General features: G+C 45.6%; 2 protein-coding genes across 3 annotated transcripts; one reads left to right on the top strand and one right to left on the bottom strand.

Annotated features, from left to right (window-relative positions):
* LOC127323433 (uncharacterized) lies at window positions 1–5,776 on the top strand. Of its 2 annotated transcripts, XR_007865707.2 has the most exons (9): window positions 1–302; window positions 1,275–1,570; window positions 1,997–2,113; window positions 2,964–3,098; window positions 3,203–3,361; window positions 3,839–4,255; window positions 4,335–4,361; window positions 4,447–4,521; window positions 5,428–5,776. XR_007865707.2 is itself a non-coding variant. In XM_051351571.2 (8 exons), exons 2-7 carry the CDS (start codon window positions 1,550–1,552, stop codon window positions 4,359–4,361), a joined length of 876 nt encoding a protein of 291 aa, XP_051207531.1. In that variant the 5' UTR covers window positions 1–302; window positions 1,275–1,549; the 3' UTR covers window positions 4,362–4,402; window positions 5,428–5,776. The 2 variants fall into 2 exon arrangements, 1 of the variants encoding a protein (XP_051207531.1); XM_051351571.2 differs by lacking the exon at window positions 4,447–4,521 and having other exon boundaries at window positions 4,335–4,402.
* Window positions 5,777–9,836: 4,060 nt separating this feature from the next.
* Window positions 9,837–15,921, bottom strand: LOC127323464 (SUMO-activating enzyme subunit 1A). The gene is made up of 11 exons (XM_051351604.2): window positions 15,806–15,921; window positions 15,407–15,529; window positions 15,007–15,058; window positions 14,208–14,403; window positions 13,776–13,855; window positions 13,531–13,647; window positions 12,793–12,846; window positions 11,985–12,051; window positions 11,359–11,462; window positions 11,178–11,285; window positions 9,837–10,247 (listed from the first exon to the last, which is right to left on the bottom strand). Exons 1-11 carry the CDS (start codon window positions 15,850–15,852, stop codon window positions 10,134–10,136), a joined length of 1,062 nt encoding a protein of 353 aa, XP_051207564.1. The 5' UTR covers window positions 15,853–15,921; the 3' UTR covers window positions 9,837–10,133.
* Between the last annotated feature and the right edge of the window lie 7,569 nt (window positions 15,922–23,490).

Here is a 23,490-nt window from a genome sequence, read left to right as displayed (position 1 = left end):
TTCGCCCCGAGGCCGAAGCCACTCGCTGCTCGCGGCCGGCTCTCCTCTCCTTCTGCAGCGAGGAGCGCGGCGAGCCGGCGACCATCCTCCTCCCCTGCGAAGCAGCGCCGGCGCAGACCCAGCGCAGGAGGCAGAGACAGGGCTGTACGCGCAACATCCAGACGGATATTGTTCTCCGTGAGCAGCACCGGCGCGCCAGAAGCAGAGTCGGCGAGGGTTTAGGGGAAAGCCGCGGCAGCGAGCGACCTCCTCCTTCGTGCTTGGATTTCTCTGCCGGCCCTCCCCGCCGGATCCTCCTCCGGGTATCCTCGCCTTCCTCCCCCCTCCCGCCTTCCAGTATCGCTCGCCTCCCCGTCCCGTAATCCATGAATCCATCACAGCTCGGGGATTTTCCTTTAAGGTACGGTGGTTTGACCTAGGTAGGTTGTTCGTCAATTAAACTTGATTGATTGATGATTGTACCCGAGGAATGGTGGAGTATTCTACGCATGACAAAAAAAATTAAACTCGCATGCTGTTTCAGTTCCCCTCGTATTGCCTGTTGGGGATTTCGCAAGTGCTTGATATATAGTTTCGTGATGTACTGGAATGTTAATTGGGAAACGATACTGCGAATACGTTTGTTTGTTGAAGTCTGGTTCACATGCAAACTATTATCTGTATCGAGTTATGATATTCCACTGTGGTCTGATGTGACGTGAGCGCATAACTCTAGCCACTGTTTGAAAATCGTACCGGGGATTTGCTGTATATATACTATCATCTAATCATCTGTCGTGAGTCGTGTCATTTAGGACCGTACTTTGATTGCCGAATCTGTCAATAGAATCTGACTCGTGAATCGAACCATCTTATGTTTGCATGATATACCTTCTCTAAGCTGTTGATGAATCATTGTTCCAATATTCTGTGGTTTGGTTGAGCTCAGTATGTTTGTATTGACATCAGTAACATTTTCCTTTGTCAGAATATTCTTCATACTTGTTAATGTTGTAAAGGATTTTCAATATCATATTTCCACGAAAATTTGTTTCGCTAAAGTTGATTGGCCAAATCTCAGTTCTATGTGTGGATGGCCTTGGTGTACATGTACAGATGATATTGCTGGTATAGAAAAGCTTGTTCTGTTTTAGAAATTCTAGAACTGTACAGAAAACCAAATGCTGGTTATGTATTGGCATATCTTTGTTCAACTAAACAATGTAACTTCCATACTGGTCAGAAAAAAAAGGATCCCACCTTAAACCCACTACTGATTACAATATTGTTTGCAGTGACAATGCAGGAACAGAACGTGCAGGACCTCTGGAGGGAGGGCAGGGAAAATGACGAGGTGAAATGGGAGAAATTAAGACTGAGGATTAAAGAAGAGGAGGACGCACTTCATAGGCGTGGGTGGTTTGGAGCTAATTTCTTCAATTGGAGTGACCGCCGGTGTGTAGCAGACGGCGGAGAGGCATGAACATCTCTGAACGAACCGCTTACACCGCAGCAGCCACACATTCCATTGGACACAAACACCCCGGAAGTAACGACAGTTGGGACTTCAATGCCTGTGGCTCAGCTGGAGGTATGTAGAGCTTTCTGTAATTTTCTTAGATGATTGTTGATATATTGTTCCTAAACTGGTAGTGAGATACTAGTTTTGTGAGGATGGAACGCAAGCAAGCTCTGCACACCTTGCCATTAAAGTTGCTGATCATATTTTCCCTAGTCATCACTTCTGAAACATTTGCCACATGATTTTTTTTTTTTTGAGAGAGAGCTTAGCTCCATTTGTTATGAGAGCCTGAGATGCCTTTCTCCAACCACTGATAATCTAATTAGTGGCAAACCTGTCAGACTTCCATATAGATCAAGTCACAGACTCGGGATTGTTATTAAGATTTAAGGAATTCACCTTATCATAGTACTTTTCCATTGGCACACAGCTCAGAATGGAGCCTATGCAGAAAACTGGAGTAACTTGTGCACAACTTTTATTACATACATCCAGGTACACCCTGAAGGGATTCACTTTACGTCTTCAAGGTCTGAAAGGCCAACGGTTTATGATATCCGGGCTCGTCCTCATTTTTTTGAGAGTATTTCTAAGAGCAAGGACTTCCGAATGGTAAATATAATTCATCTTGACCTATGTTATCATTTTTCTGTGATTTGGAGTATGTGCTCTTAAATTTCCGTGTAAAGATTTGTATCTTGAGTTGTAGACTATTAAAACTTTCAGTTCTGGTTGCGTCTCTCTCAGTTTACATGTATGTTTACTTCTATAAAATATCAGGCAACACCATTGTTGTTTGTTTGTTTCAAAGTATTGCCGTTAGTACTTCTCTGACAGTCTGACTGCCGCTGCTGGTGTGTTTTTCATTGCTGCGAGAAGTTAAACAAAAAAAAAGGTTCATTTTGCAGTTTGTGGACCAACCAATATCCATACGTGGTATCTTGGTGTTCAGTCATGTCATTACATTCTTTTGGAGTGTTCATAAGGTGGTGGTATTAGTGCATTACTGCTGTTCACATGATGGATTTTATGGGAATTCATCTACCATGCTTGTTTCGGCTGATAGATGAACATGTTGGACCAGCTATTGTTATGAATAGGTCTGTTTTAACTTGTTGCTACGTAAGTTTCAGTCTGCTAATAACCTGACCGTCCTTTTTTGACTTCTGAAAATGTATTCTCGTGCACAGAACATAAAAAACTAAAGATTGGCAGTCCCTTTTTTTTATTGCAGCATATTCCTCTTGGTAAGTTATTTTTTTATTCCATGTTACTTTATATATATATATATATATATATATATATATTGAAGTTTTACGAGGTAATTTAAGCTATATTTATCATGCTGATTGTTCATGCCATGTGGTTTTACGCTCCCCAGTTTCTTGTGCCGCTGATAGAACACATGATTTCTTCTCATATCTTTGATATCTTTATCTTATCTATGAATCTATCTGGGCAGGTGAAAATTGGTGTCCGTGTCCTTACAAGGCAGGGGCAGAATTTCAACAAGAGGGTCTTAGCATCAATCATCCATGTAGTACTCACAGCTGTTGTTGCTGAGTACAATGCTGGTCAGCTATTAGCACACAGAGAGGTAGGGTTCACCCTATGCATTCTATAGGCATGCCCATTATGTTCGGCACGAGATATTGTGTGGGGGTGCTTACAATTTTCTGATCCCCCTCCCTCAAATTTCAGGCTCTGGGTAATGAGATTAAGAGGTTACTGATAGACAGGGCAATGAACATGAAAATTTCCCTCGATGATGTGTCCATTACTACCCTTAGTTTACTTTCTGAAGAAGAAAATTCTGAGAAAGCTGAGCAGGACAGCAGCAGCGGAATTATCAGGGCACAGGTATTGCTGATAGCATCTCTAATTGTGGATGGGTTCAGCCGTTCAGCTGCTATCTTGGGACTATTTAGTTATGTTAATCTCATCTAGAGTAATTCGCTACACTGCTCTAAGAAAGCTTGCACTGGCACTATCTATGTGTTTTTTGCACGGTTATCAAGATCAGCCAGTCTTCTTTTCTGGTTCTTTTCTGCTTACAGCTAGAAAAATAGCTACTAGTAAGTTACAGGGTTTCATGATATTTTGTTTGTCTCTGTAATCTATCTACTTGTGATGTTATCTAGTTTCACACTGGAGAAAAATAATTTCTTCAAGTGGTTGAACATGTATGGACAGTACGATCAATTTTGTCCTTTCATTTGGATAGTTAGAATCTTATGATGTTTCTTATATTTGCATATGTTAGTATGTTAGTGTTATTAATACTTCGAACCCTTCTTTAAGTAAATAGCCATTTTAATTATTTATTTTCACTTCCAGCTGGGTGATAACAACTGGGACAAGCTGCAAACATACTTAACCCTTGCTTTAGTCGTCGGGTTGACAATCTTGCTTTCAGTCCAGTCTCTAATGCCTTCTGAGTATCTATGCTATATCATTGGTGTATTTGCCACAGTATGGATATTCGGGACTATTGCTCTTCTCTGTGGTTTGTTCGGAACTTACAGATACGAGAAGAGCTTTAGCCGTCATGTTGGACGCTTCACGTTCTTGTGTTTTTCAATCTTTGTTCTATATGTCTTCTTCCTCATTTCAAAACCAATTGAACCGCCCACCTCTTCACTCAACCCTCCATCACCGTCAGCACCCTTAGTAATGACAATGGACAGCCGTGCACTATTTTTCCTTGCACTTGGACTTATAGTGTTGGCTGGTCACATCTATTCTTGGGTCATGGTAAACCATTTTTTCTCATCGTGTTCATTATATTTATGGAAGTTTCTTTTACGTTGACATGTTCTTGTTGTTGAAACAGGGTTGTCGTACAGGCTCTGACATATAGGTATGAAATTGTTGGTGCTCCTTGCTTCTATGCATGATGAGGTTAATATCCTGAATTTCTGATCGTAAGTTCATTTCTTTGGTAGGTGTTGGACTGACACCTGCATCAAATCTGACTGATTGCACAAGGAGGTGAATGGTGCTCTGAGTTGATCTGACCGGTTTGTTTTCTTTCACTCAGTTACTTCTACTTACAGTTCCGGTGGATTCTGATTCCCCAATTCATGTTTTATGCGGTGTTTGATCACTTCTTTATTTTGCTTGTATTTTGAGCTTTCACTTGGCTTTAGATATTGTTAACTGTTAGTTCCATAGTTCGATATGCTTTTGACTGTTAATTTATGTATATGTAGTACTTGATTCAAGAGTATATGTGTTAGTGTTGATTATTTCTTTACCTTTATGTCCTGGTTGGATGAATTTTTTTTTTTCCGCACCAGTATACACTAGAGCCTATCTTCATCTATATCTCCTAAATGTTTATGGGAGGTAAAGACCATTGGTAGAATGGTCACATATGACTTACATTGTGGCACATGCATCATTGTGTTGTGTTTATTTAGGAGTTGACATCAGTTGTAGATTCTGTAGTTAGTGTTGAATAAATAATGTGGAATTCTCTGCATTTATTTTGAAAAACAAGGTTACAGAATTATGTGTTGGCGGTAGACCTTTCAGTTTGCCTAAAAAAGTGCACATTGTAGCTAGTGTCAATGTTAAATGAGATTCCTTTAGACCTTGATTCCACAACTAGGTAAAATATTGGTAGTTGAATTTGTTAAAATGTTGTAGGAACCTGAAAGTTCTTAATCTCAGGCTCTTAGCCCCTTAGGTGACGTGGAAACTATTATATCCAATCTCCGTGGCATGCTGCCAGAAATGTGAAGCCTGCATGTTCAATACAATTTCGTTATTTCTGTATAGTATTGCATACTTCCTCAAGTTTTCTTGAAAGTTCACTTGCTAAGTTACTTGAAAGAAACAGAACTACATTTTCTTGGTTATTGTCTTTAATTTTCAGAGGAAACCTTTGCAAGTATATATAACCCTTGCGTTATTATTGCCAGGTTCTCCTTTACAATGTGCTTATTCAGGGGAAGCGTCACGTGCTGGGGATAGGATGTGGTGTCTATGTAGCTGTAAAATACGATGATGCAAGAACTTGCGTTTTCGGCACAGTAACGAGGCAATTCATGGACTGGTTGTTTCTCCGTGGTTTTTTCATGTCACGATTCCTGGGGAAAGTTTCGTGTAGCTGTAACATGATCCTACATAATTCTGATTCAGAGAGGGTAACCGTGATGAGCATACCATCAACCATGACCGTGAGTCTCCAAAACATGTGTAATCTTTTACAATGATACTGCAGCTTGTAGGTTATATGCCTGTATATATGACGAGAGGTGAGAATTAAGATGGTTCGATGTTGGTCTAAATTTTTAGAGAGATCAGTGAGACAACTAAGAGATGCCCCTTGAAGCTGTTGGACTGTCGGAGACCTGGAGTATCTCAAAACTTGATGTGGTTTTTGTTCCTGTTAGTCTCCTGTCGTCTTTTGGAAACTGTTAAACTCCCTTAGGCATGTGTAATTCCCTGTGAAACTTGTGACTGAGTTTTGGTTTGTGATATCAGGTCTTCACCCCATAGTGAATGTTATCCGCAGTGGGTTTCCTGATATTGCACCAACTCGCTTCCTTCCTCCTTGTTAGAGTATACCTACGGTTTAGGTAGTCTAGGATAGAGATAGATCTCGTGTCTTGTCTTGCATTTCAAGATGATCCCTGTACGCCTATACATACTCGTCCATGAGGCTTAATAATATATCCAACATATTCTGTCAATCTCTCTCCCTCTCTATCGTTCTACATGGTATCAGAGCGGCGTCGATCCTAACCTAGCCGCCGCCCAAGCTTCCGCGCTGCGCCGCCCCCGGGGAGGTCGATCTCCATTATCTACTCCGAGGGTTGCGCAACCCGTATGAGGGTTCGTCCGCCGATCCGTTGATCCGCTGCCGTCGAGTCTTTTTTTTTTCAATCCGTAGATTTTTTTTTTGCTCCGCTGGTCGGTCGACCGGCGTTTTCTTTTTTGGTTTTGCCGATCATAGATCGGATTGAGTCGCCCACCGCCGCCGTCACCACGCGCCTCTACTCCAACCTCGGCATCGACACTGCACCGACTTTTCCCCATCATGCGCCCTACGCCGGCCACCGCGGTCGATTCGCTGGCTGGCTGCAGCGCCTGCCTCGGTAGGCTGCCGCGGCCGGCTCGCCCGCGTCGTCTCCGCCTCGGCCGGCCCGCCTCCATCTACCGTGGGGCACGGCTGCACGCGATGCACATGGGACGCCGTTTGCGTCGCAGCCGGCCGCCCTCGCCTGCACGGTCTTCATCGCCTGTCCGTCTTCGCCGTCATCGCCCAGGACTACACTGACAACGCCGCAATCAACTCCGATATGCGCGTCGTCCACGCCATGGCGCGCGTAGCGCCGCCGTCGGTCTGATCAACCGACCGCGCGCATGTCTCCGCCAAGCACATCCCCGAGCACGCGCGTACCACCGATCGAGCTACGGGCTGCCGCTGCGTCGCCCCTTCGGGCCGTAGCGCCGCCGCCTTTGGTCCATGCTACCGGCCTCCGATGCGCCGTCCAAGGCGTGTACGTTGCTGGTGGCCTCCCGCCGCTGCATCGACTCGCGCCCTGCAGCTACGCCGGCCCCTCGGGTCCAGACATCGCCACACACAGTCTACTTCGCCGTCCCCGCGCACCGACGTTCCAGGCTACTACCGCGCCGCCCCATCGGCGCAGGTCGCCACCGTCAGCGCAAGGTCTACGTCAAGCCGCCGGGTTCCTCCTCGCCAACTTCGAGTACCGCCGCCGAACTCCACAGGTACCCTGCATGACCACTCTGGTCGTCGCAGGCCTCGCCGACCACCTCTACAGTCTAGGCATCCAGCATGGTCACTCCTGGTCACCGCTGGTTTCGCCGCCTTCTACGTCTCTGTCCACCACGACCTCGCGGTCCATGATGGTCCCTTCCCTCGCACGCCCGGTATTGGCAACATCGACGCGTGCCTTCGTCCCCGACGCGTCCCCGAGCCTGGCAAGCTCGGGCCAGCGCCTCGTCTTCATCGGCTTCGACAACGTCTTCATCGGCATCGACTCTTCTACGACTGCCTCGACCGCGTCGCCGACTTCGTCTTTGGGTACTCGGTTCTGGCAAAACCGGAGTATGCCTTCGTCCCCGACGTGCGCCTAGTTCTGACAAAACTAGGGCAGCACCTCGTCCTCGACGGCTCGGACTGCATCGACTTTGGCATCGACAACCTCCACGACTGCCTCGACGCGTCTCCGTCACTCTCCTCGCGCACTATGCGCTTGCGGCTTCATGTGCGGCTACCTCGACACCGGCACCCGACCACGACATCGACCACGGCATCCCCTCGCGCGGCTACCCCGACCAAGGTTGCAGCACCCACGCTCTCGGCTACCTCGACATCGGCACAAAGGGCTATCACCTCGCATGAGCACATCGGCTTCTTCTTCTACAGTCCAAGCATCCGCGACGCGACACCGTCCACGACGCTCCCGCTACGACTGCGGGGGAGTGTCAACCTTCTGGGGTCCACTTCGGTTTATCTCCAGTCTGACCGTCCACGTCGTTCATGTTGTTCACGACGCTCCCGCTACGACTGCGGGGGAGTGTTAGAGTATATGTACGGTTTAGGTAGTCTAGGATAGAGATAGATCTCGTGTCTTGTCTTATCTTGCACTCCAAGATGATCCTTGTACGCCTATATATACTCGCCCATGAGGCGCAATAATATATCCAACATATTCCGCTAATCTCTCTCCCTCTCTACCGTTCTACACTCCTACCCCCCTTTCTTCGTTGTATTGTAATTCGAACTTGGTATTTCCGTTGAATGCAATGGAAAGGGGTGGAAGCCCGGTTGGAAACTAAGAGATGTCCAACCTTGATTGGTATATACACATTGAGCAAGTCACTCCTGTTTTGAGACAATGAGAATTCGTGTCATCATATTACGTGGCAACTTATAGTTTTATTTTTGTTTTGCTTAGATAAAACTATAATAAGAGTTTTTAATTTTGCTTAGACAAAGACTATAAGAGTCATTCCATCGATCTTCGATCATCATGTATAGTGAACCTTAGTCACCGCAACACAATCCAAGTCGATGATCACCTAGCTAGTGGCATCCAATTTGCTGATCAAGCATCAGGCCGGCCATCCGGATCCCCAAAGCCTATTCTGAGAAACAGAGAGGAGGAAGGCCTGACTCATCCAAAGTTCCAAACTAGGCCCGTCACCGATTCAGATTGGGATCCTACAGTCCCCTAGTATCGTCTCAATACATACACGTACGCAGGCCGCCCTAGTCGCCGGCTAAATCAAATCCACGTTTGGTGCGAAGGACACCTAGCTACTAGGTCGCAGGATCGAGTTCTCTAGCTAGTAGCAATGACAGCAGACGGCGCACAACCGTCGGAGGAGCGAGAATATGTCTGGTACTGCCTGCTAGAAGAAGGTCGGCCTCAGCCTCAGCCTCGGGCCACCGCCGCTGCAGTACCCCGCCGCCTGTCAAGCCACTCCCCCCGCTCTAATCGCGCCTGCGCCACCGCTTTCAGGGTAAATACATACTGTTTTACTCCGTATTTCATTGACAAAGTCCTAGCAGACACATACAGTACTACGCACGTTTACAGCCACAATAAACTTAACGATCTGATCTTCCCCTACTTGCAGTGGTCTGGCATCCTAGTCTGCCTTGGAATGCAGCTGTTCATGCTCAAGGTTGGAGTCCTAAGCTACAATGTCCATAACACGGGAGATGCGCTCCTCGGCGTGCTGGACTTGCTGCTGTGCCTCGTGGTGCCGGCGATAGGGTACGCCTACGCAGCAGAGCTGGACCGCATCGCCGAGGAACAGGAGAGTTTGGCTGGTAATAACCAGGCCGGGCAGAACCAGACCACATAATCTATTCTCGGCGCATTGCGACGATTTGCTCATCTTCCACAACGCGCTTCCTAACATAAGCAAGTAGACTCCTAGGAGGGAGTACAATGTTTTTCTATTTTTGCAACTTTTACTCACCATGAAAAAATGTTGCAAGCAAGGTTACGCACACACAAAAAAATGTTACGTAAGGGTTTTCTGTTGCCATTATTGGATGTTTCAGATTTTCGCTTAAGCAGATAAGACGGTGGAGAAGCATCAGTCAGCTGATTCCTAGCACTGGTCAAACATGAAACAGTAAAAATTCAAGAGTGGCTTGTCCTGGGGCTAGGAATACATGTGCACATTGCCAAGGGGCATTCGTTTTCCGAACAGACATCTATGTACCTGTATTATGTTTGAGCTTTTTCCGCAGAATTGTAGACGACACCCAATGTTACAGTGATGAAATGGCGGGTGCACCGATTACAGCAAACAGACATGAAATGCCTGCAGGGGCCTTCACTGTCACATGACATTTTTGTAATTTTCAATAACTTCACCAAATATGGGGCAAAGGGCAAGCAGAAACCAAGCATTTCGTCACTCAATAAACATGAAAATCTCTCTGACTTGACCTATGGAATTGTTTGGTGGAGAATGTCAATTGTTTGTTCAATGCCAAAGCTTGATGCCACGGCTACAATGCCAGGTATAAGCTTACTGCATCAGCCACTAATCTAGAGTTTTCACATGTTCAACACTAATGAATAGGGACGATTATCAGGGAGCCAGGTAGAATGAGTGTTTGGCAGTAAGTCGTTTAGTCTGCGGGAGTTGGGGGGATGTCCTCCATGACCCCTTTACCATCGGCGGCGTCAAAATAAAAGAAATTCTTGACCGGATCTCCCTTACAAGATATAGACTTAATCACCTCCTGTTGGATCAAAAAAAAAAATTACATAGTTATAAGCAGTATGTTGAACAAAGTATTCGAGTTATAAGAAGGCTACGAAGGAATAAAATTCACAGCTTGCAGCTTTTTTTTTCAGTTAAAACATCAAAGAATTCTAGTGTTCTTTTTGGACTGGCGATTTTTCTAGATGTTTCAGGAAACGTTATATCAATTGCGTTTGGAGAACCATGGCATAGCCAGGATCTTTAGCATGGACTGATGTGTGCTAGCCTGCCTGGATTCAAGCCTCCAAGCTCGCAACTTCAGTTCATACTCACAAATTCTTCTATAAAAATAAGCCAAGGAATTATTTCCCTCTGGTCTCTTTAATTTTAATCTCAATTGTGTTTTTCTAATTTATATTTTCAAACAATGCATGTGGAAATTTTCAAATACAACTAGCTTCCCCACGTGGTTTATTAATGCAATTTCAAGATCTATCAAGACATCTGTGAATCATTGTTTTGGAAACCAAGCCACGGATCACTGGTTCAGCTGTTGGAACACCGATTCATTGGTTTGATTGCTGGTCTAACAAGGTTTTTAATTAGTAGTGGACATTTAGCAGTTTCATCTATGCATAGCACAAAAAATCTAGTTGGTACTAAAAAGCAAGAATAAATGCATCTTACAAGGAAAATGGTCCATATGTTTTTCCTGCACTAGAGATTACTAGCTAAGAAGTTCAAAGTGTCATCTGCTTTCACATAGTGACTTAATGCCATAAATACTTGAGATGACTATATTTCTTGTTGAGAGCTATTATGTTCTGCGGTGTGAGAAAGCAAGTGATTTATGAATACTTAACTTATTTTCCAAGCTATAACAAAACCCAAACAGTAGAATAAACGGAAAATAATGAAATAGTATCTCTTATGACATGAGATTAAGTGATGAAACATTGGCACCTACCTGACCAAGAATGCCACCAAGGATTGCACATACAGGAGGATGTTCCTTCTTTCCAGCTGCCACAAGCCGTTCCAGTAGAGCCGTAGGAATTTGAGACTCATTTAAAGACTGCAGTTATTATAGCATGTAAAATACCTGGAGGAACGAGACACAAAGTACGACACAACAACAACAGCTATACCATTCTATCACACATGTCCTTCCTCAGAGCCAAAACTGCAGGCAGATCAGAAAGTGATGTCTCGCCAGGTTCACGCCCTTCAGATAATTCATAACGTTCCAAGACTGAAAACAACATATTCTGATAGTTAAAAAACCAAGAGAAGAAAAATAAGGATTTGTAGCAATCAAAAGGGTTTTGTATGGCAGATCAAGAGAACATGCAAATCAGTAGTAATTGTTTACTTAGTTCTAACAAAAATCCCGGAAAGCCAGCTGACATATGAGGTGTTATTCTATGTCTGCAAAATATCAAGAGCAAGCTCATTCGCTTCGTGAGATATGGAAAAGAAAATACTTAGTGAAAGAGCCATTGAGTTTGACCTGATACAGTAAATATTTGTCCTTTCCCTGCGTCATAATGACATTGATCTCAATTTTTGCAGCGATATAGAGAACATGCCCACCCCCTACATATGTGAATGTCTATTTATTTGAAATTCAATGCTTCTATTTTATGAGATTTCACATGTTCAAGTTTTTGCCAGATATTGCCCAGGAAAAATGCCAAAAAAGAAATGAAACACCCCTTTTCAGTTCCAACAAGATAAGCCTTTGGAACAGTATCTTATGTTTTCGGGTCATCACCTCTCATGGCGAAATGCAATTTAGTTGTTTTTTTGGGCAGACTCTTCCAGGGCACATCAATAGCTTCCTGTATAAAAAAAACAAATGAAAATGCAGTCAATACAACTTGTATTGTAATATTTGTCACAGGTGTGATATTGATTCCTTGGGCAAATCATATGCAGGTTCCAGCAGTGGTGTATGGTTGCAGTCATTGGAATTGAAACTGTCATATTTGCCAACTGTAGCATCCAAAAGTGTGTGATATAAGATTCTGGAAGTAAATCACATGCAGGTATTCCAGTAATAGTGCATGATTCAACTAAAGGAGAGTAGTAATGTAGCATCATAATTACTATAACAGACTGGACCAATTTTTAAGTGGTAACAACCACATAATCAGAACAAAATAATAACATGCATTTCTAATGTCAATTGCAGAATTCATGTTGTGTACCAGCAATTTACAGAAGTGCGGAGGTAATACAAAAAAGAAAAATAACAAAGCTACCTCCAACAAATGCAGATACATCTGAACTAATAAGGAAAAAGATATATCTGCATTTGTTGGAGGAACAACATTACAATTTTCTTTATTCTTTGTTGTCACGGCAAACTATTATTTTATCGTAGAAAATATCAGCATGTTTTATCCAATTGCTTCTGTGTATCGTGAAACTTGTTTCAGTTGCATACAAATACTCCCCAGACACACATATGTCAGAACAAGAATCACCAACTTGAGAAATGCAAAACAAGAGTGTATGACTACTGAAAGAGTTTATCTCAAAAAAGAACCTGCAATAAAAATTGAACTTAACTTCCATACCTGCAGGCTAGGATATGCCAACTCCTGCTGTTTAGGATCTCCTCCAGGCTTCTTCTGAAAAAATTGAACATGCAATTTGAAGAATGAATTGAAGCAAAAAAAAAAGTGCCACTAATGATCGTAGTTTGGAAAGCATAAAAGATTAAATCACCATGGACCATAGTGATTGAACCATAAGTGGTACGTATAAAACTGATACTGGTCCAAGCTTCGGTATGTGTACTGTGCTACACTTTAAGCACCATAGCATGGCAACTTTGTTCGTAATCCACTGCAGAATGTGCCCACCCTAACGTCTATCTTGAAAATTCGAGTAGGTGTGGCCCAAGATAACTTCACTGAAATCCTAGAGTTACAAAATTTAAAACAACGCAGACTAGCTGAATGCCCATGCTTGCTATGGATGGCAGACAAACCTTTTATTGGAGTGAAGAGAAAGATAAGGAACAAAATGAGTTACACAATCATATGAACTACAGAGCAGACAAGAAAGAAATCACTATTGCAGCACGCAAAGTACATGCATGCAAGTGTATTTCTTATTAGCGACGACAACTATAATAGACTGAACATTGAGCAATTGCAGGCATTTGTGCAGGAATACTTGTAAGGGATGCCATACTTGTTCTGACTTGTGAACAATGAATGAAATGCAACTGTTAATTGATGGATCTACAGAGTATATGTCACATGGATCTACAGAGTATATGTCACATCTTCTTACATGGGGGTACGCACCTGAACATAGCTATGGTTCTGCAGATCAACAAATATTTCACCACAGGAATCCTTGCACTCTATCGAGTAGAAGGCAATATGCTTGTTTCTCTTCCGGCAGTTGTCGTTAATAAACAACTAGAAACATAACACAGATGCAACAAACAGTGAGAATAAGAAACAGCACAAGTGAACTGGATCTAGAAATTTAAATTCCAAAAGTCACAAAAGGTGGTGATAATACTACTTCAGTGAAGAATCTGCACCTTGGTTTTAAGAGATGCGCAGCTAACTACAATAATGTCAAACTTGTCAATGAATTCTCCATCAATTAGTGAAGGATCACCTGGACGAAATAACATAATAGTTAGAACATTTAGAATCAATACTGCAAGGAATCTCACATTTTTATGGCCAGGGGTTAAATATTTCTATTAGAGAACCAAATATGCTAGTTACAACAACGACTGATTGTTCCTATCATTTAAATTATCTTTTTTGCACAACTTTCTGAACTATAGCAGCATTATCAGTGCAAAAAAAAAATCTGAACACCCCTGCCAGTAACTTTGGAGGAAACCATCAAAGTAGGAATAACAAACAAGCGGAGTATCAAAGACATGGTGAATCTATACAATATATAATTCTTCAATCTAACATCCAAAGTAATAAAAACCGCACCAAACTGTACACCTGACCTTTTGCAACATCAACTCGGACCATTGGATTGAAATCTTTTAGGGACTGGCAGCAAACGTCAGCTCGTGATCTACCACCATAGATACTCTCATCATGTGGAATTAGGAAGTTTGAATTGAGATCATCCTCCGTGACTACGTGATCATCCATCAAGGATAAACTACCAACTCCTGCTAGAACAATATTCTTGCAGAACTGCACAGTAGGGGAGAAATTGACTTTAGAGTATGCGCTTGCTTTCACAAAAGTGTAAATATTATACCACAAAACTGTAGATATTATATCAGAAGTTAGATTGATGTCAAGAAGAATGGGGGCCCCTATTTGGAAAACCAGTGCACTTTGACAGGATGGACATGAGATGACAGGGGGGAAGCAAAGTCATAAATATGCCATCAGAAATAAAGGAACATTAAATTGAAATTTAGTTCTTTCTATCTAGCAAATAAAAAAAATTAGTTCTTACTATGACCACAAAGGGACCATCACATAGACAGTTTAAATGAGCGAGTTGTAGTGCATTCACTTGAGTGATACAATATAATGAACACCAGTTCAACAGGCAAATGCTAGTCGCCTTTGCCAGAGTTCACAAGGAAAGGTTCAATACTGCAAACAATGGGTAGATTGTGTAACAGCAGCGAACTAATTAAGCAAGTATTAACAAGGTAGAAGCAACAATTAACATGGGCAGGTGGGCTGTAAAGAATAACAGTAGTTGCTACCATAGCACTTGAACCCTAACTCCAATGCTATCAATAGGAGACCCATTATACAGGTAAAATGCAGTATACCCACCTCAATAGTAGTACCGTTGACGCCGCACACAAGCACATGTGCTTTACTTAGTCTGTACCAAGCAACACAAAGACAACAGTCAGCTAATAGCAGACGCATGCATCCAAAAAAAAAATGCTACAAAAGGAACCGAAACCCCGTATAAAGACAGAAATTAACTGAAAACTAATGTCACACATAACATGGGCAAAAAAGTCCAAAATTGTACCGAAGCATCAAACAAATCAGGGGAAATCGATAGTCATAACAGGAGAAAAAAGAAAGTCGGCCGAAGGTTGAAAATCTTTGTTTCAAAATCGCAAGAAAGACCAAACACACACGGAACTTTCGAGTCAAATCAACCCAACAGAAATACAGAGATGCGGTAAAAGAAACTAAAAAGAAGCAGGAGCTGGGGTACCTCTTCTGGGCGTCGACGCCCCAGACGCGGATCTGTCGGTCATAGAGCGCCGTCTCCTGCGCCGTGAGCTCCTCCTCCGCGCCGGCGCCGCCACCCATCGCACGGAACGCCCGGATCCGGAGCCTGAGACGCGGAACCGGTTAGCAGGCAAAGAAGGGGACGAGACGACACAAGCCGCAAGGGTTAGGGGGTTGTCAAAGAAACGAGTTTTTTCTTTCTTTCTGGCTTCCCCCACTTGTCCTTGACATCGGGGCCTATGGTGCAAGCACGGCCGTCCATCCTCTCCGGATGAACGGTCTAAATTTGGAATCAAAACAATGCAGCAGAAAGATGATCCAAGTCCTTCCTCGTTTTAGTTTGGGAGAACATGGAATCATCCGGAAGGAATTGGGGACATACCTACGGAAGAAGAGTATGAGATTAGCCACATACTTGGACAGGTCCATCCAACTAGGGTTGGTTGGAGGGAGACGAACTACTGTTGCTCTGTTAACCAGGCCCTGCCTCTATATATTCGCTCTACTGGTATTTTTCTTTCAGAGAGGAATGCAAGCAATTAAAGTGTGACCCTTCCTGTTCCGCCATTCAATTCAACATTTTCTTTCTTTTTGGGTGAGTGAGTGCTTGTAGAATCGAAAGGGGGACGCCCCCGCAAAAAAAAAAAGGAAAATCAAAAGGGCGACGCCTCAGATTTCCGAGCCGTTCCATCTCTGCCACGTCATCTAGGCTAGCGAGACTACTTTTCTTTCCGTCGTCAAATACAGCCTCTGCTTCCCAGTCTCCTTCCGCCGCCGCCCCACCGTTCTAGGGTTAGGGGGGCTGCCGGAGGAAGGGGACGACCGAGGCCTCGGAGTAGGACTAGGGAGGAGGACGGGGAGCAGGGAAGAGGGAGGGAGGGGCGGAGGAGTACCTGCGCCGCCGCCTGGGTGAGTTGGAGCAGCTGGTCCTCCCGAGCGTGGTCGCCTCTAGCTCGGGCAATTGCAAAGAGATTACTGGGCTACCACCACGCACGAACAAGGCTGGCAATTTCAGCAGCTTCGGGTTCCACCCCGACTAGCCAATCGTGCACCAGGCAGTATCCGGCCCATGACTAGCGTGCGTGATCCAGGCCCTCTCTAGCCTTCCCAATCATCGTCTTTCTGTGTTCCTTTCGAATTTGGAGAAATTTCCCGCCAACCTCCACCGTGTGCGGTCTGCCACTACCAGCTAGACTGCTAGAGGGATAGAGAGATGGAGTTATTCTACATAGCTGCGATCTTCACCAAAATCTCTCTCCACGTCGTCAAACCTCCTGGAGAAAATTGCACAAACCAGCAACTCTTGGGGTCATTGTTGCACAAACCAGTGACTCAAATATTTTGTTGCACAAACAAGTGACTCTAGAGGTAATTGGTTGCATGGAGCTCTAATTAACAGATTATGCAATTAAACAACATGCTTGCAGAGAGGACTAAAACGGTTATTAGATGGATAGGCTCCAAACGAGTTTCCCCATGAGCGGTTTTCAGTCGCGTCCTCCAAACACGTTTTTTTGTCCGGCGCGGTCCGATACAGTGTCCGGCGGCCCGAGACCGTCCCCGCCACACAGGGGACGCTCCGGGCACGCCGGACACAATAAAAAGTGAGGCGGGGAGTGGCGGGGCCGATCGAATTGTCGCAGCTTTACCTTAATGGCGACGGAGGGGCAGGCGAGACGTCTCGTCTGTGCTGCGCAGCCTCCACGCGTTGCCGGCATTCGCACGCCACCGCACGTTCCCACGCTTTCTTCCCGTCGTTTCTCGCATCTTCCCGCGCTTTCTTCCCGACGCCAGCGTCTATAAAAGGCCCTCCCGGCTCAATGGCAGCCACCACAGCCGCCGGTATCCCTTTCTCCGCCGCCGCTCTTCCTCGGGGCGGAGATTTGGCGTTAAGGGCCGCGGTTGGGATTTTCATTGGACCACCTCCAAAAATCCGTTCTTCAGAGTCGGTGATATAATCGACCGCTTGCACACACACTAATGGCGTTCTTCAGAGTGGGCCACATATACGGCTCGCCTTTACACCTCGCTAATGGCGTTTTACGTCCCGTCGAGGACTGCCGCCGGCGATTAACTATTCCCGCGCGATGACGATCGTTCCCGCGCGTGCCCAATACATTGGCAAGTTTCGCCGGTATTTCGACGACCTAGAGGTGGCGGCGGCGGAGGCGGAGGTTGCGGAGGCGGTGGCGGCCAGTAGTAGGCTGCGCGACTACGAGTAACCGAGGCCAGTGTAGGCCGCGCAACGGCGAGTAGGTACGGCCGTTGTAGTTTTAGGTTAACTCGACTAACCATCTCTGTAAAGATGGTACTTTTGGCCAATCAATAGTAATGAAAAAATCTTTTGCTTACTTACTCACTGCCGACCGGGCCCGGATACACCCAACGCGGCCACTTTCCGCGACCGCGGAGCGTCCGCGGAGACGTAAACCTGACATATATTTGGGCCAGGTTTGCGTCTCTGCGGACGGCCCGGTCACTATGCGTCGCCGCGCTGGAGCAGGGCCCAGACGCATTTCCGGTCACGGCGAACGTGCGTCGCGCCGCTGGAAATGCCCTAATTGCATAATCTGTTAATTAGAGCTCAATGCAACCAATTACCCCTAGAGTCACTGGTTTGTGCAACAAAATATTTGAGTCACTAGTTTGTGCAACAATGACCCCAAGAGTTGCTGGTTTGTGCAATTTTCTCAACCTCCTGCATAATCTTGGCCGATGTTGGCCCTATAAAAAAACACAATCGAGCATGAGAAAAAGGGCATCGTTAACACCAAACTATCACATGGTATCAAAGCCAAACCTTCCAAAAACACATCTAGCATCCTCCTTTGCCGCCGCCATGGCCGGCACTCTCCCGTCACAAGTCACGCATGAAAAGCTCACTCAGGAGAACTCCTTGTTGTGGGAGACGCAAGCCCCCTCCCCCCGACACCGCCGTCGTCCATGGTGCCGATGAGACTAGCAAGGCGCCGATGGAGACAATCCATGTAGACAACAACGACGATAAGGGTCGTGCTAAGGTGAGCAACCCGGACTATGAAAAATAGGTTCTGACTCACGAGCAAGTCATGTCTTATATGATGGCATCGCTCTCCAAGGAGGTCTTAATCTCCTGCATCGGGATGAGGGCCTCATCTGCGGTGTGGCTGGCAACCAAGTCCATGTCCGCTGCCAAGTCTCGCACGCGCGCCGCGAATCTGCCTTTGTGGCTTGCCAACACCAAGAAGGAGGGGAAGACAATGCCACAATACTTTGTTGTGCTGAAGGCCATCACTAACGTGTTTGCAGCAGCGGGCCATCCTATGGAGGAAGATGAGGTGGTCGAGTACCTCCTCGCTGGGTTAGATGACCCATGCAACCCCCTCTCCACCGCCATTGGGGCCACCCCGACAAGAAGCTCACCGCCGGCGAGCTCTTCGCCCAGGTGTCCGCCTACGAAAACCACATGCACCTCCTCAGCGCTGACAACTATTTAACCACTATTATTGGCAGTACTTGGAAACAATTTACTAGAGTCTACGGACTGAAGTTGGCACCAAGGTATTTTTTTAGTATCGACAAATGTGCTCCAGAAACTGTCAGCTCCTCCCTTCCGCCGATCATTCCTCCATGTATGTTGTGGTAATCTTCATTTTCTTTCTTTCTTAGCAGTGAACCAAATGGTGATATAAACATAGCCCAAACAAATACATGCCAATTATTTATTTAAAATTAAAATTGCTAAGTATATTAACTTGGTTGGAATGCCAGAACTTAATGAATCAGATAATCATCTCAATGATTAAAATGTACAAGATGTGCTTAGCAGATAATGAAGCTGGTCTAGTTTTCCTCATAGTCTACTTTTTTTATATAGATAAAAGACAGTGGTTGCCTGACTTTAAATTAATAAAGCCCTCAGATTTCTAAACGAGTACACAAGTGTTGCAGCATACAGCTCTGCCAAAAGAAAGATAGCAAAGTGGCCGGCTTCCCCAACGACAAGCCGAAAGTTGAAAACAACAAGTCAAAACGGGGCTCCATCCAAGAGAGACTATCCATCAGGCGCCATGCTTGCGGCGTGAAGAAGCTTGACCTCATGTATCATCTTTCTTATCCAGAAGTGGCCCATCGGTCTTGCGCTTGGAGCCAGCGCTGCAGGAAAATCATGGTTTTGAAAATAACGTCGGCGGGATGTCGCATGACCTTTGACTCAATAGTCAACGTGTTACGAAACAGCCAAAGGGCCCTCGATTGAGCAATAAACAGGTCTAGACGATGCGTCTAAATCTACCTGAAAAGCTAGACACAATCGCAAAGAATTGGTAAAGGTTGTCGGGCACCAGCTGCACCCTAGTAGTTGACGCATGACACTCCAGGCAAACTTAGCCGGCGAGCAAGAGAATAAGATATGGGTGGCATCCTCCTCCACCCCACGCAGAGCACAACGACCATTCCCTGGACCCCTCTTGGCAGCCACATTTAAACTCGAAGGAAGGCTGTCTAGGGCCATATGCCAAGAGAAGATCTTAATTTTCAGCGGAATCCGCGCCGCCCATAGATCCTTGAAGGGGGCGACGGACGCCCCCCGGGACAACTTGGCATACATCGATCTAACCGAATGTCTGCCAGCCTGGTCCAGCTCCCACACCACATTGTCTTGCCCGTCACACAAGTTGGTGTTCTCGGTAATGTTCATAAGCTGTTGCCAATCCCTCAACCCTGTATATCTGCCCGGGGTGGTCTATTCCTGTGGATTCTGGACAGCAGTCTTATCATGAAGAAATCATCAACTCGCTCTTGATCTCTATTGGACAGAATTTCTCTTTGGACATTGTTATTCTTGGCTGTTGGGCTATTTGGCGAGTTCGAAATGATTTCCTGTTCAAGGATATCACCCCTAATTTATACAGATGCAAAAAATTCTTCAAGGAGGAGTTGGCTCTTTTGGTATACAAGGCGAAAAGGAAATCTTATGCAGGGCTAGGAAATTGGGTGAAATTGTTTATCTAAGCTGGCTTCATAGTTCTGGTTTTTTTTAGTTAGCTCTTTTTGTATCTTGTTTTGTGGTGCTTTTCTCTAGCACCCTGATACTTTTGCCTTTTGTTCTCTTATATAAAATAAATAAAATACACAGTGGGGAAACCCACTGTTTAACCTCAAAAAAATCCCTCAACCCTGACTGATCCAACGATCTTCTAAACCTCAGCTGGATTTCACCTCCACACACCTGAGCCACTGAGCTCATTTGTGCGTGGCAGATGTTAAAAAGTCCCGGGAATCTTTATATCTTTTTGCGCCTGATCACCCCACCATTTGTCCAACCAGAAGAGAGTACGATTTCCATTATTGACCACATGTTTGGCCTCTAGCTTGAACATGTGCTTGATCTTATGAATACTTTTCCAGAACTGGGAGCCCCCTTGCCCTGAGCCCGCGAAGATATTCTCTGCCGAGGCATATTTGGCTCGAATAATCTGCGCCCAAATCAGATTGTCCGGTTGGTACAACTTCCAGACCCATTTTAGCATCAAGGCCATGTTCATTTTCTTGGAGTTGATGATCCCCAGACCACCACACTCCTTTGATCTACACACCGTTGGCCAGTTAACCATGTGGTCATAGTTTGCTCTTACATATAAAGGGATGGCATGTACATACCATAACACCTTAGTTATTCACACTTTTGCCTACATGTAGAACAATGGAAAGGTAACACAGTTTATCTGTGTCAAAACCATAGGACACACAATCCTCTAACAAATTATCGAGGGTATGAACAATTTCCTACTCACAAAAGAATGGCCTTGTGCTAAAACCCTGGCGCCTTCACCATCTAACATGGTAATACAATCTCAGAGAACTAGTCTATTTGTCTAATAACGTAGCAGCATGCGGTAGGGGTAAATGCAATTTTTATCATCATCATCATCACGTTTGTACAAGAAAAAGAAACTGCATCTGCTGAGTATCAACTTGATCTGCCTTTGAACTTGCAAGGCACGGCACCGCACGTATTTTGCCATCCAGGTCGAGAGGTTCACCAATATCACGGCGGAAGGTACATGGGGCACTTCCCTGGCATTCCGCTATTGTTGAGGGGTATTTCTAGCTATTCCGCTCATCGCTGGGGTTTATTTGTAAAACGAATCCTCCCCAGCCGCTATTGCTGGCCACCGGCCTCGCCGCCCCGAAGCAACCATGGAGGGGGCGGAGAGAGAGCGCGAGCGCCTCGCAACGCCTTCTCCCGCTTGCCCCGCTACACCCTCATCTCCAGAGGCAGCATCCCCGCACGTCGTCGTCGACGTGGTGGAGGATGACGAGACGGTGACTACACCAGCGGCGATCATCTCGGTGCCGCGGCTTCGTCCTCCGCCGTCGACTCCGACGAGGAAGCCGAAGCCCGAAGACTCTCCGTCGCCTACACCTCCGCCTTGAACTCCTACAGGGAAGTCTGAGGGCAAGGCCTCCACCACCGCCTCCACCCCAGCGGCAGGCAGCTCGGTGCCGCGGCTTCCGACGCCGACCCCGACTCCGACGGGGAAGCAAACGCCTGAAGATTCGCCGCCGCCTCCACCTTCGCCTCGGACTCCTACAGAGAAGCCCGAGGAGAAGGAATGCACCACCGCCTCCACCTCCGCTTCGGATTCCGCGAAGCTCGACGGCAAGGCCCCGCCTCCACCACCGCCTCCAAATCCGTCAATGGATGGAAATCCAGGCTACAAAGTCTCGACAGCGCATCCACCTTCACCTCATCCTCCACCCCCGCCTCCTCCTCCTCCTCCGCCGCCTCTGACGTGGACACCTCCGCCGTCAACTAGAGAGCCAACACCGCTTCCTTTGCGGCCTACCTCCACCAGCAATTGGGGCATTTCTAGTAAATGTTGGATTGAGATGAGCTAAACTGAAACTATTTATACTAAAATTTTATACTCATTTATTAACGTCCATACAATAGTGTGGTATTAACAAATATATATTATATACTACTTAATTAGGATTATTAACTACACAATTATTGTTGAACAATAATTATTGTGTTTCTGTTATATAGTTGTATTGTACATTAATGAGGAAATATATGAGTTGTGGTAATTTAAACCATCTTTGTAATAAAGGGTACATTAGATTTTTTTTCCCTTTTATGGACATTCCCCTTAACAAGATAGTCAACCAAATCACCTTAAATGTCAGAACATAAAAGAATAAAAACGCGAGCCTCCTTTGCATGTGATGAAGTATGTCGTGTATGTGTTTATGTATGTGTGAGTGTTCTTATCTATTTTAATATTTCTAAATATATTGGTAGAGAGTTCAAGGTATATGAACAAACAAATATCTTAATAGAGGTATGTGGACTGTGGTGTGTGACTAGGTAAATAAATATCTTCATGGCCACGGTGCGCGTCTGCGAAGACGATGACAGAGAGAGGGAGGAGGAAGAGCAGGGCCTCGACTCCACGGATGATTCGCAGCATGATTAGCTATAGCTTAGATCCGTGTAGAGGCATGTGAAGATGTAATGAACTTTTTTTAGAGAAATTTTAGGTGTAAAAACCAATTCATATGAATGTAAATATGTGCGACAGATAATGTATGTGTGTGTTTTGGGTGTGTTCCTCATCGATGTATGCTCTGTGCCTAGCCTGTCGAAGACCTTAATTTGATCAGCCTTCCCTTAATATAACTGTCTCGGTTGTTATAACAACCGCCCTAATGATAGTATCTACAGCACGAGCTCCAGCGTGCATAAATGCGACATGCGCATCGTTTGCTAGCTCCTGGCACGAGGGAAACCAGTCAGGAATCACAGGTTGGCCCTCGCGATGCCGACCCTGGACAGGAGGCTGCTCGCGTGGAGCGACTCCGACACGGAGGACGACGTCGGCGGAGGAGCCGCCACGCCGCCGGACTACGCAAGCTACGACAGGTGCGGCGCGGTGGCCTTGGTCGACGACGTGCTCATCCCGGGGACGGACGGGCAATGCCGCCACGGCGGAGCCCGTTCAAGGCCGGCGTCCGGCAGGCGCAAGGTACACACGCGCGCTGGACGTGTGAGTTGTGCGCAAGCACGCAAAAATTTGCAGG

This window comes from Lolium perenne, chromosome 2 (genome assembly GCF_019359855.2).
Source record: "Lolium perenne isolate Kyuss_39 chromosome 2, Kyuss_2.0, whole genome shotgun sequence".
In the NCBI taxonomy this organism is placed as follows: domain Eukaryota; kingdom Viridiplantae; phylum Streptophyta; class Magnoliopsida; order Poales; family Poaceae; genus Lolium; species Lolium perenne.
Note: the sequence above shows the minus strand (reverse complement) of the source record. Positions and strands in the feature narration are given on the sequence as shown.